Here is a 20,671-nt window from a genome sequence, read left to right on the forward strand (position 1 = left end):
CCGGCAGGGATGTGAAATGCAGCGGCTTCCTTGAGAAACCGCGTGGCAGCTTCTCGGAAGGTTAAGCATCACGTTACCACGTGACCCCGAGGAATACAGCCGGGAGAAATGAAAACGCGTCCGTGTCAAACCTGGTACGCAGATGTTCGCGACGGCATCATTCCCAACAACCGAAAGGCGGAGCGACCCAAACGTCCGCCACCGGGTGAACGGGTGAACGGCTACGCGGGCCGGTCTAGGCACACGCTGGAATATTATTTGGCGAGAAAACGAAGGAGGTACTTGCAGATGCTACAGCACGGATGAACACTGGAGACGTTGCGCTAAGTAAAAGAAGCCAGACAAAATGCCACGTCTCGCGTGGTCCCCGTTATCGGAAATGGCAGAGCAGAAAGCGGACAGCGGTCGCCCGGGGACGGGGTGGGCTGCGGGCAGGTGGCGGCGACTGCCACTGGGGGGTGGGGGTCTCCTCTGGGAGATGAAAACGTTCTCAAATGAATTGTGAGGATAGCTGCACAGCTCAGTGATTATACTAGACACGGGTGAGCTGCACGCTTTAAGTAGGTCAACTGGATGTTATGTAAATTGTATCTCAAGGAAGTTGTTACCCAAAAAAAAAAAAAAAGGCCAGTAAAGATATCTTCAAATGATATCAACCCTATTACTAGATTCTTTGTTCACCAACAGATCTTTTGTTTGTCGGAAGCGGAATTTTGAGATGCTCCTGGATTCTACGTTACAGGAGTCCCTTAACATCCGGTGTCTCAGATGCTCACTAGAAGTTGGTGAGATAAACAGGACTAGCCAGATCTCCGTTCCAGAAACAATTCAGCCTGTCCAACGATGTCCTCTCCACCCTTTCCCTACTTCCTGCCTCTGAAAAACCACATTTTCCAAACGGGAAGCCAGGAGCTGGAGAAGTACAGGTACGGAAGTGGTACTAAGCCGGGCCTCACACCTCGCCATGTGGCTCCTTCCCTCCCCCCCCCCCGCCGGCCCCCGGCGGACTCCCCACACCTTTGGGGTCTTCTTTCGAGATCACCTATCACGACCATCTATCACACTTCATCTTACACATTAATACTCAGCCCAAGAATCCTCAGAGCAGAGACTTACACAACTTACAGCTCGTACACAATCTAGAACTGAGGACCCAGCTTGTTCCTTACTTAGACACAACAGAAACTGTCCTATAATACGTACAACAGAATTCTGTTGTCATGTCCTACAACAGAAACTGTCCAAATAACACCCTTTTTTTTTCCCATGTTGACTTTTTTATTGTGGAAAACTATATTCACGTTGCTGTGCAGCCATCACCACTATCCATTTCCAGAACTTCCTCACCACTCCCGACTCATAAAGTGATTTCTCCCCATTCCCCCTCGCCCCGGCCCCTGGTAACCACCATGCTACTGTCTCTATGTATTTGACTATTCTAGAATATCACTTTTGCTCGTCTCTCAGCTGTCTCGCAGAAGGCTTAAAATTTCTGCCAAATTGTCCAAGTGACTTTTTCAGTGATCAGGTAAGCTGAGAGAGGGATAAATATAACTGCACTTCTAATTAAAAAAATAACTTTTTTTTAAGAGGGAAAGAATGTGTTCCCTGTTAATTACCACTGTACAGAAGACTACTGAACTGCGGGGCAGAGAACAAAATGGATATTTGCAGGCTGGGGAAACGGGGGAAAAACAAGGACAACAAAAGCAATGTGACTTTTATGGTGGACAAGTGTTCTCACTATCCTGGCCACTACCCAGAGGGCTAGACCCCGGGTCTCACTGTATGTAAACACCACCCCAAAAAGCTGTTAAAAGTCATCTCAATAAAGACAGTGTTACTTCCCCTCAAGCCTTATGGCGCTTCCCTGACATTAACTGACATAACATCCAAAGATGCAAATCCACCCTTGGGGCGACCAGGCGGAGAGGAAAAGGAAAAGCAAGGCCCCCGGCCACACGGCCAACTCGGGGAGGCACCACCGAGAGCGAGCAGCGTTACTTACTTCATCAGCTTCTGCTTTGTGGCAGAATCTTTGAAGCTCCTGAATTCCTCGCCTGCTTTGATCTCGTAAAACTGGGGCTTGAGGACCGTCTGCCGGTCCTCCCTGAGCTGCTCCTGCCGCTTCACCTTTTCCTCCTGGTGCAGAAGTCTGCGCTGCTTCCTGACCTCTTCGACCCAGTCTTTTTCATCATCCGAACTCTCAGAACTTTCTGCATCACTTGGTTTTCCTTCCGGTTCTTCCTCCTCTTCCTGAAAATAAAAATAGTAAGCAGCAGCTCCTTTCCCCTCGCCAAACCCCGACCTGTTATTTTCTGGTGACCAGCAGTCGCCCACTGGGATACGTGACATCGCGCGCATTGGAGAAAAAGGCCTTTCGTCAAAGATCGACTTCTAAGCTGAAGGTCAAGCAAATTACATCGCAAGGGTCTGAAATGCTCTTCTACCTCGCACAGAAAACTCTATTAACGAAACACGAGTAAACACAAGGACAAGGAGTACGTTACTTTTTCGTGAAGTTCTTGTTGCTCTAAGAGTCTTAGTTTCTTCTTCCTTTTTTCACTAATTTTTGAGACAAGTGGATTCAAAAGCCTAAATTCTTCACTCTCTTCGTCCACCTGGAAGTCAGGGTTCTCAAACATAACTTTAAACCGATCATCAGTGAGAATATTAGGAAGGCTCTATGAGAAAAAGAATGCAGGAATGTAAAGTTAGTATGAATAAAATCTGACCAGAAAGATGGCCTAAAGATATTTGTCAATTATAAGTTAATAAGCTGCACAAGGCATTACTTTAATTATTCGGGAACTTCTTTAGAACTCGTTTCCAGAACTTTCTAACTGCCCTTGGGTTTTCTCTCCTACTCACAAACAAATTCTATTAATCCATTTCAGACGGTATGTATTACTTGGCCATTCAACATAATGAGCTAAGAATAAACCTCTTGGCTTAACTTTATGCTTAATATATTGAACAGAATTTTCCTCAATTACCATTTTTTTCATGAACAACACTCTTCAAGGAAATACATGTTTCGAAACCCAGCTTTTTAGGCAGAGCTACTATACTGAAATAAAATTAGTGACTCTTCCAACTTCATTGAAAACTGCGAAGGGAATAATACTAATAATACTAAGAAGAATTAACATGGCGGGAGCTGCCGGTCAAAGCTTCCTGACTCTGAGTGATTTGGAAACACAAGGGAAGCTTCCACCTCTTAGAGGATGGCCTCCTCATATTTTCCGTAGGCCATTGAATTGTTCACAACGGACGCAGAGTAAACCTGACACAATAAAACTGCTATTGAGACTCATATGAATAGCTCAGGGTTCTGAACAGAAACTTTTCTAGAACGTATTATAAACGTATCTGTTCATGTAAACAGAAGACAATCCTCTACACTCAGGGCTCTCCTATAGTTTTTTATCTGCTATAGGTTTGGAAACCAGATAAATCAACCTACTGAATACAGTCTGTAAAGTAAGTAGCCCAAACGTGGGCCGAATAGGCTAACCTATTCATGGCGGGTGGAAACAGCTGGGTTCTGAGCGTGGTACGTAGAATACGGCTACACAAAAATCTGCCAAATGGTGAGATGTTGACGGACTTTGGCTGTTTGTTCCTGGTAGGCACCTAAAATCTGATAAACGCTTAACCTAAATTTCTGTGACACACTGAATACATATTTAAGATATACCGAACAAGTCTTCCCTGATTAAATATCATTTCCAAGACAGATTTAGGTTCAAGGAAGAAACAAAGATAGGTAAGATCCAGTTCCTCATCCCAAGGTAATCTAAGGAGAAACAGAAACACAGTAACAGAAACAAAAGCCTGGACGCCGCAAGGCTCCTTACGAAGGATGCTAGGCAGAGCTGCAAGTGCTCGGAAAGCGAGAGGTAAAGGGTAACTCCCAACAGGAGGCACGTGAGAAGGGTTCAGCGGGGATGCGGCAGACGGAAAGCCGAAAGCATTTCCAGCCCACTGAGGAGTGGTGAACAGTCTGATGACACAAGAATAATGACAGAATTTGGAAAAGCATGTTTTGATCAGGCCAGACTGTAACGGAAATCAACACTGTAAGACCGTGCCCTTTATTCTATAGGTGAGGGGACTGCTTGGGAGGGGAAGAGGGGGAGGAGGAAAGAGGTGACAGAGGTGTGCTCCAGGACCCCTGGGTGACAAGGAGAATTCTGCACTGAGAGCCCTCGGCAGCGCGGTGCCTGATGGACTGCTGAGGGAGAAACCAGTCACCTTGTGACTACCGGACGGCTTTAGGAAACCGAGAGAAGAGACGGGGCCTATCTTAGAGCAGTGGGATCTAAGGGCGGGAACAAGTACGGCTGGAGGAAAGGGTGACTATGAGACACAGTTCCACATCAGAATGGACAGATGCAGCTACAGAGGAGCCGGGAGGGGGGAGAGTGAAAAGCAGGGTGTGAAGTCTAGCTTAAGTGACTGGAAAGTCAGGGCTACCAGGGGTGGGGACCCATCACTGAAGATCATCAGAAAAAGGTGTAGGGTGGAGCGAAGGACGAGAAATTATGTTCCAGAAACCAAGATGTCCTCCAGTAGGTGCATGGATGAACCATGGAGCATTCAGACAACCGAACGGCATTCTGTGCTAAAAAGACATGAACGACCAAGTCATGAGAAGACACGGAGAAATCTTACGTGCATTTTACTAAGTGAAAGAAGCCACTCTGAAAAGACTTCGTATGTATGATCCCAACTATATGGCATTCCCGAAAAGGTAAAACAATGCAGACAGTGAAAAGGTCTGTGGTTGCCAGGGGTTGGGGCGGGGGGAACAGAGGGACGAATGGGACTTTTAGGGCAGTGAAAATACTGTGTGTGATACTCTAATGGTAGAAACAGGTCATTATACATTCGTCCAAACCTAGAGAATAGACAACACCAAGAATGAAGCCTAATGTCAACTGTGGACTTTGGGTGATTCTGATGTGTCAGCACAGGGGTATCCATTGTAACAAATGTCCTCTCTGGTGGGGGATGTGGAGTGGGGGATGGGCGGTGCCATGTGTGGGAGCAGGGGAGCATATGGGAAATATCTGTGACTTCCCCTAAATTTTGCTGTAAACCTAAAACTGCTCTGAAAAAAAAAAACTTAGTCTTTAAGGAGAACGTCATCTGGTTTCTGATGAACACCATTAGATGTCTGGGAACAATGCAGTCTCAAGTGAGAGAAGGAGGCAAAATTGTACACATTTTTAGAGTTACCTGTAAATATAGGATAGGTGACACTGCCAAAGATCCAAGTATTTTCAAATGAATAGCGGTTAGCCTATTATGCATTTACACAATGAATGAATGAACCCCTAAAAGAAATATTTTCCTTTTCATCCTACTGTATGTATTAAATAATCATATTTAGTACCAGAGAAACATGTTAAAAAAGAATATACTGTGGGGCGCCTGGGTGGCTCAGTCGGTTGAGCGTCCAACTTCGGCTCAGGTCACGATCTCACGGTCCGTGAGTTCGAGCCCCACGTCGGGCTCTGTGCTGACAGCTCAGAGCCTGAAGCCCACTTCGGATTCTGTGTCTCCCTCTCTCTCTGCCCCTCCCCCACTCACACTCTGTCTCTCTCTCTCTCAAAAATAAAGTTTTAAAAAGCTTAAAAAAAAGAATACGCTGCTAGCACTAACTTTTTTTTCTTAATCTTCAAAAATAAATTGTACTGCCTAAAGACAAGTTATGTTTTGCATGAACAATTATGAACTACTAACTCTTCGGACCTAGTATAAAAATATCTTCCTTGGAGATTTTTCCTAGTCTGTTTGTTTTCACAGCTGACTTAAAAAAAAAAAAAAAAGGAGTAGGATAAGATGAGTGATATTCTACAGTAGTTTGTAAGTGTCTGGGTAGCTATCTACCCTAGGAAGATACATGTACATATGCTCAACACCTGCCATTCAAAGGTGAAAACACCTGGAAGCATCATTATTCCTAGCCCTGCTTCCAAGATTTGAGTAGGATGTTTATTCTGAATATTCTGTCCCAACACAGTAACATACAAGGAATGCTTCATATTGAAAACAAGTCAATTCCTTTAATGCTAGGATATCTATGAAATTAATGCCGCGATGGCTATGACGCAGACTTCTGGGTAAAGATGGTCTGAACACACGCATCTCCTTCTAATCTCTGCCAATTCCATTAAAACAACAGAAAATGGACTTTAAATGAAGACACGACCCTTAAGGATGAGGAGGACAAAAAAGGAAACAGGAGCGGTGAGATTCTGGAAAGAAGAAAGGCAGGCCTCAAACGTGCCCTGTCCACGGAGAGGCTTCTTCCCTGGAGGGGAAGAGGCGTGTCCTCCGGGACAGCAGGACCCTGAGGGCCACGAAGGGGCTGCACACTAATGTCACCCTTCCCCCCAAGCCGTCGTGACTAGGGTTCTCAGAATGCTAGGAGCCGGGCGTCACCCTCCAGGCAGCAGAACCTGACCAGCCAAGAGAAAGGCCAAAAGACATTGCTGTTGGGAGCTTCCCCGAGGAAACAGCGTGGCCAGGTCACCACACAGTGCGTGGGGAGTCCTGCCTCCCCACCTCAGAGTTGCCATTCAGCTTTTTAGACCTTTCACTCTTAAATATAAACAAATGACCTGAGGTCACAGGAGGAAAAACTACTTAAAAAAAATTTTTCCCCCCAAAATTCCCCCAGCACCGAAGAGCCTGTTTCTGGATTCAAAGGGCCCACACAGTGGCCGGCACTGAGGGCTGGGTTAACAGAGGGAAGCCAGTCCCCGGTGCAGGCTCAGCCCTCCGTGGGCACTTTCTCCACTCTTCCTCTTCCTTGCCCGACTCCCTTATTTTGGAGGAGAGAATCCTAAGGAATTTCCCGAGGAAAATAAGCACATAAATGTAATGTGTGGTTGTTGCTGACAGCATGCATGTCTGAACAATCTCTTCACTCTATCCCCTTACACTGACTGCCTGCTTGTCTGGGTTGGAGAGAATATTCCTTCAGAAAGCTAAAGGCTAAAGGTCCTGTATGCAACACGGGGAGAAAGTGGAGCGAATCCCCAGGATGCCGGCAGCGCACCAGCATTCGGAGGTGACCAGTCCAGAACGGAGCAGGGCCGACACATGTAGAAGACGCTCCGTCAGGAAAAGAAAAATTAATGTAAAAACCGATATTCATATAAATATCCTGCGAGGAGATGTAGAGAGCCAGCAAACTGGTTAACTAGTTTACCGCTAGTGAAGTAGGGCCAACTAGTGATCACCACACAGAAAACAAACAAAAAGTCAACACTCAGTCCAGGGAAGACGGAGGCTGGACGGGAAATGTAACCATGAATTGCCTCCAGACCCGGCCTTGGGCAGAAAGAGCACCTGCATGGTCCTGACGCAAGTGCTGGGTGCTGAGCGTCCCAAGTTGCAATAGAACTTATCGGGAGGGAAGGTCATGGAAACAGGTAAGATGACTGGCCTGGCATTTAAAAGTCAGGGGGGAGCAGCATGGGCAGTATTAGGACCCAAGGGAGCCTAACACCAAAATAATTAGCTGAAAAGGCAAAAGTATCTCAGGACAGGAGAAAATGAGGGAGGAGGTGGAGGAGGAAAAGGACAGAGGGAGAGCCACCGTTCCTAACAAACCCTGGAGAAATATTTAGTTTCTAAAACTACATGTGTAAAACCGTAATAAAAACCAAGAGCAATTTTTCACTGGTACTATAAAAACTTTACAAATAGTATTTGGGATGTTAAAGCCGATCTGATCCAGCCCGGTGTCTACACATGCACGGCTGCCTCTGTTCCCTAGAGAGATGAATTATGACTTTAAGACCTGCTCTTAATGGTATGGAATAACCCCCGGGCTAAGACACCGCCCCGCGGCTCCGGGCCAGAGCACGCCTGGCCTGGAGAAGTGCTGCAGGACAACCCGGGACTAAACCGCCGCGGAATCCAGCAGAAGGACGTCCACACAAGACTCTACGGCAACAGCGAGAAACTGGGAGAAGAGGCCAACAGCCAGGGAATGGCACTTGTAAGGAAAATGGCTCAAACCCTTTCCGATCAAATGGTTACTCACCGGTGCCACACCTCTCCAAGCTGCCTGTGCACACGGGAAGTCAATTCACACTTGTTGAGAGAACAGATGGACTGACTCTCACTTAACTACAATTAACGCCCCCAAGTGCCTTCGTTTGGCTTAAGATGGCGATGATGCTTCTTGACACTAACCGCTCGGTGGGAGGGCCCCTTCCCACCGCAGGTCCATCATCAACTGAACGGTACACACCTTATTAGGCTTTAGTTATGTCATGAGGGGCGGCAATATCTGGAGACATATTTCACTGTCCGCCTCCAAGAAATTCCAGTTGGGGCCAAGGCAGAACGAAACCATACTGACTTTCCAATCAGGAGCCAGCAGAGCTGGGCGAGCTCCTGAGGGTTTGGAGAACTGCTGACAGACATAACAGACCTTTTAAGTATTCTGCCCATTATGAAGGGTTCTTTCCTCGGCTCATGAACGCTTTTTAAGGTCTTCATTTTAATTCGATGACAATGTAAACAACAGATCGTATAAGCTTTGTCTAAGAACAGCCTCAGATTTCTCGAAAACTGTACTCAAGAGTTTCTGGCAGGAAACTGAGCCCTGATAATAGGCCCCAAATTGGGTCAGGAAGCCACTGAAAAGCAAATTAGGGGCACGTTTTACAAATACCACTTTCTAGCAGAATTTTATCAGGTGGCACAGCTTTTACAAGGACAGCACTTCCAGCAGCTAGAGACACAATGCTGTCTGAGGAGAGAGGATAAGAATTTTGAAGGCTGTTCCTCTTGGCACCGCCACAGAAGCAGCACACAGCCTGTCCATAGTACATAGCCTGATGGAGGATTCTTCACAGGATGACCCCTTACTGTTTTCACAACAAATTTTAAATGCACAAATGATCATGGCTTTTCCCGTTGGCTCTTATGATCATTTTGCATGCTTTCGTTCACAGAGTCATTTTTACCATCCTGCCCCCCCTGCAGAGTGAGGACTATCACTATGTGTCATAAACCTTCTCTGGCTGCCCCCAAACTCAATGAAAGCAAGGGGGTGGCGGGGCAAGGACAGGGTCCTTTTCCCACATTTTCATAATCACGAGGGCCTTTTTAAAAGGCTTCTGAACTGAGCATACCACACTGCACAGGTACCAAAACTGCAAGTTAGTCTTACTCTCTGTAATATTTACATATGTATCACATGGATAAAGACCCATAAGCATAAAACATTGACAGGAAGCATATATCTGCATCCTCCATTAGCCCCACTCTCTTCCTCCTGAAGCTTTTGGGCCTGTAACCCAAAGATCACTTCCATTTAGCTTACAAAATGACATTAGACGTTATGAAGCTGAGAAGTTAGCTCCCTAGCTCAGGCTGGGCTAACAGGAAAACCCAGGAGAGTGCCCTGAGGAGAGTCAGCGGTGCAGGGAGCACTCACATCGTTAGTACTTTATGATACACGTACACACTTAACGCCCTGACGCTAGTTAGGAGGGTGCGTAGATGCAGCACGTACATATAAATGTATGTAGTAAGTTTAAATAATTGTTCCAATGTTGGCATATTTTTCACATACTGAAAATGGAAGCATAAACATCATCTACGTATTTACTTAAGGTGGGCTTCCGAAAATCAAGATTTAAATAATATAATAAAAAAATGTAGCGGGGCGCCTGGGTGGCTCAGTCGGCTGAGTGTCCGGCTTCGGCTCAGGTCATGATCTTACGGTTTGTGAGTTCGAGCCCCATGTTGGGCTCTGTGCTGACAGTGTGGAGCCTGCCTGGAATTCCCTCTCTCTCTCTCTCTCTCTGCCCCTCCCCCACTCGTGCTCGCTCGCTCTCTCAAAATAAATGAATAAACTTAAAAAAATTTTTTTTCAATGTTAATAGGCCAGGATGGAAGGTGGGCAAGGATGAGGAGGCAGAGGGTAAGCAGTGAGTGTGACTCCACTTAGAAATCACAGCACTCCAAGAAGGCCCCCCTCTTGTCCCATCGTTGCACGTTATAGAAGAAAAAACTGTGCCCCAGTGAAGCCCAGGGTCACCCAGAATGACCCAACCAGCGAGCAAGAAACTAGCGAGCGACGTGACCCTTCGTCTGTAGTCCACTGGCAATTCCTGGAACAGACTGGAACAAAAATAAACACACAAGGAGCTGGCTCATCTCATGTTCACTCACCTCTTTAAAAACTACCCAGAGAAGAGAGAAAGAATAAACAAGCAAACAAGAACCGCTCGAGAGCATAACCGGTCCAAAGTCCCAAGGTTAGGCCCTTTGCTCAGAGTCAGGTCCCACAGGCTCCTGAGAGATGTGACCTTTACAACTCATTCTAGTAAGGAGCCAAGGCTGAGTTATCTGCCTGCCTGCTCGAAGCAGGTGATGAGGAAGTCTTCAGGTATCTGGGAAGATTAGAAAAATCTCCCCCTGTCCTGATAATGTCAGCTACATGAAGCGTTTATTTCAGGGCTGATCTTCATCCATTTTCACACTAGTAACGGAAGTTGAGCTGCAGTTACACAGAAGTGTGCATACCTCCTGACAATGCCAAGTCTAAACAAAAATTCGCTACCTCCGGAATTATAAAAAGACCTAGTCAGAACAAAGAAAAACAATAAACAATTTAGGTATTTAACAGCAAAAGGATTAAGTAAACGATACATCCTTAGGAGAGTATATGCAGCTCTCCAAAGAATTTACAAAGAATTTTTAATAAAATGGGAAACCACTTGTGTTATTTTACACAACCAGGATAAATATGTATACGATATTATCTCGCCATCATAGCTTAGAATTTTAAGAGAAGTAAAACAGGAAGGAAATTCAGTAACATCTTAATGATGCCTTCTTTGGGTAGAATTACATAAGCGACACGCTTTACGTTCTTTTCCATTTTCCAGACTTCTCATATTGAGTGTATACTATCCTATAAGCAGGAGGGGAGATGAAGCTACGTGTATTTTTCAAGAATAAAGGGAAAAGATAATTTTAAGCTACCACTAAGAAAATACAGAAACAATTTATCAATTCTCCACTGCCTTATAAAATCTTACCTTAACTTTCTTTTTCCAGGTAGATTTTTGCTTTTCCTCCTCCTCCTCAATTAATTTAAGTGCCAGCTCTTTGTTAACTTTCGGCAATTTCTAACAGCAGGAAAAAAAAAAAGGTGTATGAAATGTCTACAGTTTAGCTTTAAAAGTTAACAGTTCTGTAAGAAGTACAATCTCACCAACAGGTGATGTCTAATTCTCATTTTCAAACTTTCGTCGTCCCCAGAGTAGGGAAGAATGCGGACACAGGGGACGCCATCAGGCACGCACAAAGGGACAGAGCCCTCAGCGCCGGGAGCGCTTGAGCTCACGCGGCCCCCTCCTGTGCATGGAGAAGCCAGCTGGGAGAAGCAGTCTCGGGGGGTCAGCGCACCGGGGGAGGCCCTCTCTGTGAACGGGAGGCCAGCAGGCCTGCCGCTGCGGCCCCTGGCTGGGGTTCAGGAAACCCCTAAAACGCTACTAATAATGCCAAATGCACTATCTCCTGCTCCTGCAGTGGCAGATTTCTAAGGGGAGTTCCAGGTGTGAGTCTGACAGCTCTCAGGACAAAGCTGCGAGCTCTTTATTGTTCCCCACTTAGTGCTTATGTCCCCTGTAAAATACAACTTGGACAAGTAATGCAAAGAAGGGGACAAGAGTGCTCCATGTCCCAGCCTCCCCCTTGCCCCCCAACACACATCTGACACTCCTAAAAAACAAGTAATCTGGAAAAAGGAAATACCAGCGACTAGCCTTTAGTACTGAGTGTGTGGACATATGTGTGTTTATGCACACGTATGTGTATGTACGTATGCACGTGTCTTTGGTACTGTGTACACGTGTGTGTTTGTGCACACGTATGTGTATGTACGTATGCATACGTCTTTGGTACTGTGTGCACGTTTGAGCACACGTATGTAAACGTACACGTGCATGTGTCTTTAGTACTCAGTGCGTGTACATACGTGTTTTGCACATGCATGTATATGTACGTATGTACATCTTTAGTACTGTGTGCAAATATGTGTGTTTATGCACCCGTATGTGTATGTATGTATGCATGCGTCTTTAGTACTGAGTGTGTGCACATACGTGTGTGTTTATGCAAATGTACGTATTTGTACACACGCATGCATCTGTGTGTTCATTTATCACCAATGTTCAGCTACAAACGAGCAGGGCAATAGAGAGAATGGGAAGCAGAGGGCCTCAGCGTCCCTGCCTGCTGGCTGCTGGGCCAACATCGAAAGTTAAAAGTTCTTCCCCCTGGCAGCAAACAGATGGTCAGCACAACCTGGGGTTCCAGTTTGTGGTTTTCTGACCACCCCCCCAGGACGCCAGCCCCGGCTGCAGCCCTCCTGGGAAGCCCGGGTCCCAGCGGTAGCCTCAGCAGCCCAGCTCCTCAGGGCCCGCCTCCTTCCTGGTGCTCCCCGCCCCCCACCCAGCCGTGCTACCTGCTTCCTGCAGCCACTGCCTCTCTTATCAATATCCTTATTCCATATCAGTATCAAGATGCCTCAGTTCTCTAACACCTGGCTGACGATTCTTTACGTCGAATTCTATTAATGTAACTAGGTGGCCTGATGTGACATAGTCTGATGGCCCTGATCCAAGCAGACAGCCTAGGGTACTGCCAAATGTCAGAAATGGGAATTATCGAAGCCTCAACACCCTAAACACTGAAAACTCATCCGAAAACTCCATCGCGTTTTCTTAGAAGGGCCGCCACTATCAGTCCCTCCGGCATCCCTTCCCACAACGTCACGACCACAGAATCCATTACGATCAACCTGTAAAGAGTGTCCACCCTCATGACCAGTAAGATACACCAAAACTATTAGAAACAGATGTAAACTAAAAATGGGAAGACAAAGAAACGGATGGCAGGCTGTTTTGGAATAACACACAAAATGAAAATTAAGTACTTTCCCCTGGCAAACTCAACAGTGAGCACAGTATCTACCTTTAACTGGACTCTCTGTGCACGTGTTTCTTCTATCTTCTGTCGGATCTTATCTTTCCTGTATTCTTCATAAGCAAATGGATTTACCATCAATTTCACCTTTTCAAAGTGGAAAAAAAAGTTCACAAATAAAAGTCATATTTAAGAGCGTGTTTCATATACACCATGACTATTATGCTGACAGACTGTCTTACAAATCAAGTATGTTTTGCAAAATGCAAGTAAATAGAAAAGAAATGGCTCATTAATCACATAAAATCAGGGCAGTTTTCTATTTACCTTGTGATAGAGTCTTATATCCATGAAAAATCCATGCATATATGCCCGGAGAAATGGTGACCCAATTAGATGTGTGAGCCCTGGAAAGAGTTAATCACAAGAGGGCAGGTCATTATGAAATCTTTTTTTTTTTTCCATTTTTTTTTTATGTTTACTCTTTTTTTTTTGAGAGAGAGATACAGAGTGAGAGCAGAGGAGGGGCAGAGAGAGAGACAGAAAGAGAGACAGAATCTGAAGCAGGCTTCAGACTCATAGCTGTCAGCACAGAGCCTGATGTGGGGCTCGAACTCATGAACCGTAAGAATATGACCTGAGCCAAAGTCTGATGCTTCACGGACTCGAGCCACCCGGGTGCCCCAGGTCCTTATGAAATCTTGATGAAAAATAAACAGGTTTTCTTGGATTATAGTAAAATTTCACTTCTGATTGATTATCAGAAGATTTTACTCTGGAGACCAGAACCACTAATTTTCATAAACTATGGAGAAAATCTAGTCCATTCTAAGCAGTGTCACTCTTACTTATTTTAAATGTCATCTTAAACACAAAGGTGACAAAAAGTCTTTATGAACTATGAAAGACTGCTAAAGAAAGATCCTTAATACTAATGGTTCTCAGATTTTTGGATTGCATGGATCAGTTTAATTTAAAAAATACTCCTGGCATCAACAGTAACTTGCCAACTTTCATTGTGCCAGGTAGAAGCAGTGGTGGTGGGGTCGGGGGGCATTATCTTCCATAATTTCCGAACACAAAGCACGCTATCACAATGATAACGTAGCAAGGGCATGTTCTTTCCATTATTCTCATTTTATAGATGAGAAAACCAAGGCTTAACAGGGGTAAACAAGCTGGCCAAGTCCCTCAGATATGAAGCAGAAGAGGGGGATGTGTACCCGTCAGCCTTCCTCCGATGCCCACGGTGTTAGTCACCATGCGTTCTGTCCAGCATTCTGGCACAATATTCCACGAAACATGTTTTGGGAAATACCATGCTTTATAACTGCCTTCCTCACCCAAAGTAAACACAGTAAGAGAGACTAAACAAGCACCCAAGATGAACTAAACACAGTCTTTTTAAAACCCTGCAAAGCAACAATGACTTTTCCCCTCCCATGTTCAGAATGGAGCTGAGTGTGACAGACACAAGTATAAAAATTACCCTGAAAATGCTTAGGAAGGCCCAGAAGCAGGAAAATCTTATTTCACCATATTTCATTCAGGGATCATTTTTAAAAAGCTGACTACAAGTCTTTCCTCTTTAAACATTAACATTTAAAGAGTTACTTTGGTGGGAACTGGCAGAAAATGAGTTCTGCCTGGATTAATTGTGCGATGAAATACACCTTAAGGGACTCTTCGGTGGCTCAGTTGCTTAAGCGTCGGACTCTTGATCTTGGCTCAGGTCGTGATCCCAGGGTTGTGGGATCCAGTCCTGTATCAAGCTCTACACTGAGTTCAGAGCCTGCTTGAGATTCTCTCTCCCTCCCTCCCTCCCTCTGCCCTTCTGCTAGAGCTAATTACAAAACAAATACAGCTTAAAAATAAAGTTTAATAACTTCTCTATTTACGCCACAACTCTATTTTCTTTTAACGTTTAACTGCGGCTGTATACCCATCTGTTCCACAGACACCTAAGCTGCCTGGATTCGTAAAGAATGGGTCCTTTGAGTTTGCCCGCTCTCCATGCAAATTTCTTACGCGGCCTCTCTCCAACGACACGACTCGATCAGCTCGATCTGCTCTCCTTATCCTACAGGGTAGTACCAGTCATCTGAGCAACACGCATTCCCCTGAGGGGCGGTATGGTTGAGGTGAAGAGCACATGCTCCAGGTGTAAAGCCAAACCCTCACGTTCACGATCACTGGGGTCTTTGGCAATTCGTTTCACCTTCTTGGGCCTCAGCTTCCTCGTCTACAAAGTGGCATCATAACCGTAGCCACTCCACGGAGCGGCGAGGATTAAGAGCTGTATGTGAACGTGCAGAATATTACCCGGCACATGGTAAGCCCTACGAGTGCTGGCTACCGCTGATAAAAGGCATTTCTTGTCTGTGACCCTCAAGCCTAAAGGAACTATTAAGGTTCTACGTATCTGAGGATTCAATCGGGTTTCTAAGTTTTGGATGAGGTCTTCTGTAAGCTTAAAGGGAGCCAGAAATCATTTACGTGCAGTCTCTGCGATATTTTCAAAACCTTTTACTCAAAGCAGTACTAAAAAAAATACATCGCTGCTTTCTTGACACTTTTCTATACATAGCTAGTGTGCTCAAGAAAGTCACTCCTCACTTAAGATACAAAAAAGGTTGGGGAGGTTGAATTATCTGAATCTGTCCTAAGCAGAGATTACCAACTTGACAACGTACATAGACTGTTATATCTGCTTTGGCAGAAAAAGAAGATGCGGAGAATCAGATAAAACGTGACTCTACTGCCCCCGATGTTCAAAACTCCCCCTCCCCAACAACCTTATAAATATTTTATCATAATTTTTTTTTTTTTTACCTAAATTTTCGAGGTCTTTCTTGGTGACAAATTTGTAATCATCGTAAACTGTGCTTTCTGGATTCTCTTCTAGTTCTTCGGTCAAGTTGTCCAGGAAGGAGCACCACCTGGGAGCAGGGCCCAAAACCTACCGGTGTGGATTAAAAGGTTAGCAAATGTACATTCTCGCCACATCAACTAACGGTGACTTACTTTACAACCAGATTTTCTTAAATTTAAAAATGCTTGTTTGTATCAGAAGTGCTGGAAACTAATTACAATATGCATAATCAACAAGTATATAATGGAAGGGAATAAAGTAGGAAAAATTTAGGCTTGTGAGGGAAAAATTTCAGTCTGGGATGCAACGATATTAAAAAAAATTTTTTTTTAATGTTTGTTTATTTTTGAGAGAGACAGAGACAGAGCTTGAGCAGGGGAGGGGCAGAGAGAGAGGGAGACACAGAATCCCAAGCAGGTTCCAGGCTCTGAGCTGTCAGCACAGAGCCTGATGCAGGGCTCGAACCCACAGACCACGAGATCGTGACTTGAGCTGAAGTTAGACGCCCAACTGACTGAGCCACCCAGGCGCCCCTGGGATGCAAAGATATTAATGAACGTTCTTACATTAGCACTATCAAAATACAAATAAATAATGCAGGTACTTAAAATAATATCCATCCATTTATCTTCTCTTTCATTCAAAAGAGTGCTAGAATCTACAAAAGCATATTTGGCATAAGAGATTTTTTTTAAGTCCACCTCTCATGAAGACAAGTCTAAAATGAGAATCACCTTTCTTTTTTTTAAAGCCTATTTATTTTGAGAGAGAGACAGAGAGCACAAGTGGAGGAGGGGCAGAGAGAGAGAGAGACAGACAGACAGACAGACAGAAACAGAAAGAGAATCCCAAGCAGACTCCACACTGTCAGCACAGAGCCTGACATGGGGCTGGAACCCGGGAACCGTGGGATCATGACCTGGGCTGAAGTCAGACGCTTAACCGACCGAGCCACCCAGGCACCCCGCAAATCACCTTCTTTTCAGGGGTTTTCAACTAATTACTTGATAATTATATTTGCTCTTGTGTGGTCCACTTCATTTAATTCATTAAAAATTAAAATTCTCTATATAGAATCCTTCAGACTTAACCTAAAATGGGTCACCAGGACCCACAAGTTAATCCCAATGATAGGCTGAGGAATAAAAGTTGAATACAATTTATAACCCACTAATGCAATATGAATAGTTCACAATTCATAGTTGTAATCCAACTGCTTCCATAAAATGTGACTGCTTTTTAGTTTTCTGCTGTTGATACAGATCTTTCCCAGCACTACGCCTCACCCACTGAGGTCAAGGCTTATCCCAAATGAAACAATGCTACGCAGCGGGAAGGCTATGCTGTTGAAAAGTGTCTGCTGAACTCCAGGCTTTCAGAAGAACAACCCTGGGCTGACAAAATGGAACTTCCCGTGACTACTTCCCTGTGTATTTTGATAGCTATCAACTCACCAGGAGAAAAACAAAAATCATAATGAAAATGATGAAACCTAGCTTAAACTTTCTGGAGAAGGGAAGGTGGGAGAGACTCATAACAAGGAACAACAGTGCCTAATACCACCTTCACTCAAAAAAATAGTAAATGTTAGATATGGCCACACTGGCATAGTATCGTCGTGCTCGATTAGAAAGGGTGATCCCCCCAAGCCCCAAAGGTTATGGCACTCATCAACATGAAAAATAATGTTTAAGGAGCATAAAAGGAGTCCTATCAACAAGTTTCATATTGGCATAATCTATGCAATTTTTAAAAAAATAAAGCTTTTGATGCTCTGAGTGGTTTGACTCTAACCATAAAAGATAAAACCTTCAAGAAATGCAAGGCATTAAGAAAAATTCAATGTAGGACACTTTTTAAAGAAACTGCTATGATTTTAAACAATTTTAGGACAGTAGCTCGAAGTCAACAAATGGCGATGATAAACGCTACTACATATAAAGCACTGTGCTAAAACCGAAGAGTTTATCAAGTCTGGCTGGAGCAGAAAATCTAGCGGAACACATGCACACAACACTCAGTTGTGTAAAGCAACAGACTGAGATCTCACGGAGTCCGCGGGGAAGACAGGTGGGGGCCCTGGGCAGGCTGGGACCCCGAAAAGCACAAACAGAGGGACTTCAGGTGGAAGCGAACTCCTGAATAAGCTGGGAAAATCGTGAGCCCCTTCAAGAGAGAGCTTGGGCACTTACACTCCAGGTATGTGCGTCCCATCGTTCATAAAGCAAACGCATAAAGCAAAAGCTCTGCCATCTGCTGGAGCAGAACCTAAGACGGCAACCTCCTCTCTTCTTTTAGACAGAAAGAAAGCACCCTATGGTCGCTTCTCCAGAATATGATCCCCAAGATACTGTCCTCTTGGGAGGGTAGGACCTTCATCTGTTCTAAATGCTGAATTTCGAGTACCTAGAACACTGCCTGCCAAGTAGTACTGTTTTCAATACATATTTCACAAATACATCTATTCTCACATCATGTATGAATGTGTCATAAATTCCACATGCACAAAGTACTAAGACGTAAAGGGTCCTGGGGCACCTGGGTGGCTCAGTCAGTTAAGCATCTGACTTCGGCTCAGGTCATGATCTCACAGCTCGTGAGCTCAAGCCCCGCGTCGGGCTCGGTGCTGACAGCTCAGAGCCTGGAGCTGCTTTGGATTCTGTCTCCCTCTCTCTCTGTCCCTCCCCTGCTTGCACTCTGTCTCTTTCTCGCTCTTAATTATAAAAAAAAACATGTAAAAAAATTAAAAAGAAAAAAGACTTAAAGGGTCCTGTTTGGCATTAGTATTTTTTAAATTGTTTAATTTTCCTTATTCAGAAAAAAAAAAAAACACTCAAATACTTCTCCATAAAACTACTGGATATGACAACACTTTTTGGTGAAAGTCAGACTATTTTGCCTCCTATGCGAGGGGGCAACGGTTACCAAATAACCTCATAATAAAGCAGTTTCACCTTTAAAAACCTTCAGTGATAAACATGGGCTTCAAAGACAGTAAGATTATACTGTGCTAACCGACTCTTCTGGAGGGAGGGCGGTGAAGGGCAGGAGTATCAAAATATCATCCCAGATCTGAACTTATTTTCACAAAAGTCCTTTTTGATGACGTTCCACGACATTCATCTTGATTAGTTAACTGGATTCTAATGGAATTGTTCTAAACGGCCTCTCAGGGGACAGATCTGGTTACGGTAAATACACCCTGCAATCAGATTCGTGGCCATTAAATTTTACAGGAGGAAATATTTCCATCAAAAACAAAATTTAATCGGGTGGGTTGATTTTATTAATCACATTTCCCTAGTTCCTCTTCAGGAAAAAAAAAAAAAACACATCAGAACAACCATAACAAAGTTGAAATTAATGATTTAACTGGCATTAAACTGCAGGTCTACCTAAATCACAGCTCTCCTCAAAGGTCTACCATTAGCTTGTAAAAGCAGTAGTTGGCTTTTGGAGGACTTGACCATATGCACAACTCTCTGGGGTACCCATAAGGACCACAATATTAATTAATGTGTAAAAAGTCCTTGTTTTCACTCAAAATATGTTAAGCCTTCAATTAATCCTTAAAAATATATTCATTTGCTTCCTACATTTCAGGCTTTCCAACTTGAAGAAAGCTTCCTTTTTAACCACTGGTGTCCTATTACTACTCTACGTATCGAAAGCTTCTAGGTTTTCTGTACTGTCATTAGACTGCTATATTCCGTACTTCCGCCATAACTGATTACTGCTCGCTTACCTACATTTTTACGCACCTTAAGAGTGGTTTCAGAAAGCTGGTGAAGACTCTTCTATTTTGGACTTCTGTTATCTGTTAATGAACTTCTACTTTGAACTTGTAAGAACCTCCTAAAGTCACAAGTCAATACAGCAGAGAACCGGAAAGGGACTCTCTGAGCTACTATTAAGGGACACTGTGGGTCCCTCAGCAACTTTCGTGATCATCTTATCAATGAATCTAAACAGAAACATGTGGTCCTCCTGAACGGGAAACAATCTTGATCAACATGCCCTGGGAAGGCCTCAACTCCAATGCAGCCAAGTATCTGCTTGCTCTCATCCATGTGAGCAAGAAGAACTGATTTTAAAGTACGTGAAAACACACGCTACGGGCCCAAGATCATCTGTCTCTACGACTACGAACTTCCTTTAAGACGTTACTTACATAAGCTCAATTTTAAAATTCAAAGTTCTCGTGGGGCGCCTGGGTGGCTCAGTCCGTTAAGCTCCGACTTCGGCTCAGGTCTATGATCTCATGGTTTACGAATTCGAGCCCTGCGTCGGGCTCTGTGCTGACGGCTCAGACTCTGGAGCCTGTTTCGGATTCTGGGTCTCCCTCTCTGCTCCTCCCCTGCTCACACTCTCTCTCGAAAATAAACATTAAAATTCAAAGTTCTCATATATTCGGGTAGTGGCCAAAAATGACAGAGTGGGGAGAAAAGAGAATGGATTATTAAAATTCTTATGGAGTTGACAGAAGAGGGCGGCCCTCCCACACCCTACTTACGAAAAATCACTGTGTCACACGCATCCCAAAGCTGGGTTGGGGCAGAAATGAAGATTGAGAGTTTTCTAAAGGGGTGGTTTTTAACAGATTAAGGACAGGTAAAATAACAACAACAAAGTATTATTCCTATTATTAGAGACAAAGAGCCAAACTAGTAGGTCAGTATAAATCTCATCATTTTTTCCATCTACTTACAAAGCTACTGAGCACAACTAATCTCCTCATCTTCCTACCGTCAAATGGTAAGAAAATAACTGATAACAGCAGTTCAATTTGAAATTCTTTTATGTTTGTTTATTTCAAGTTTTACATTT

At 44.3% G+C, this 20,671-nt stretch overlaps 1 protein-coding gene and 1 long non-coding RNA gene across 3 annotated transcripts in view; one reads left to right on the forward strand and one right to left on the reverse strand.

Moving 5' to 3' along the window:
• NOL10 (nucleolar protein 10) overlaps nt 1-20,671 on the reverse strand; it is a 90,182-nt gene that overhangs the window by 11,386 nt on the left and 58,125 nt on the right. The window contains exons 14-19 of the mRNA XM_047845197.1: nt 15,805-15,931; nt 13,300-13,379; nt 13,021-13,119; nt 11,082-11,171; nt 2,511-2,684; nt 2,009-2,256 (exon numbers count right to left, since the gene is read on the reverse strand). Coding sequence (XP_047701153.1) covers nt 2,009-2,256; nt 2,511-2,684; nt 11,082-11,171; nt 13,021-13,119; nt 13,300-13,379; nt 15,805-15,931 — 818 coding nt within the window. The remainder of the gene's footprint in view (nt 1-2,008; nt 2,257-2,510; nt 2,685-11,081; nt 11,172-13,020; nt 13,120-13,299; nt 13,380-15,804; nt 15,932-20,671) is intronic.
• Nucleotides 538-17,483, forward strand: LOC125158297 (uncharacterized). Of its 2 annotated transcripts, XR_007149320.1 has the most exons (4): nt 538-926; nt 14,930-15,059; nt 15,878-15,951; nt 17,107-17,483. It is a non-coding gene; the product is annotated as an uncharacterized LOC125158297 (long non-coding RNA). The 2 variants fall into 2 exon arrangements; XR_007149321.1 differs by lacking the exon at nt 14,930-15,059 and having other exon boundaries at nt 548-926.

This window comes from Prionailurus viverrinus, unplaced genomic scaffold (assembly GCF_022837055.1).
Source record: "Prionailurus viverrinus isolate Anna unplaced genomic scaffold, UM_Priviv_1.0 scaffold_33, whole genome shotgun sequence".
NCBI classification, from domain to species: domain Eukaryota; kingdom Metazoa; phylum Chordata; class Mammalia; order Carnivora; family Felidae; genus Prionailurus; species Prionailurus viverrinus.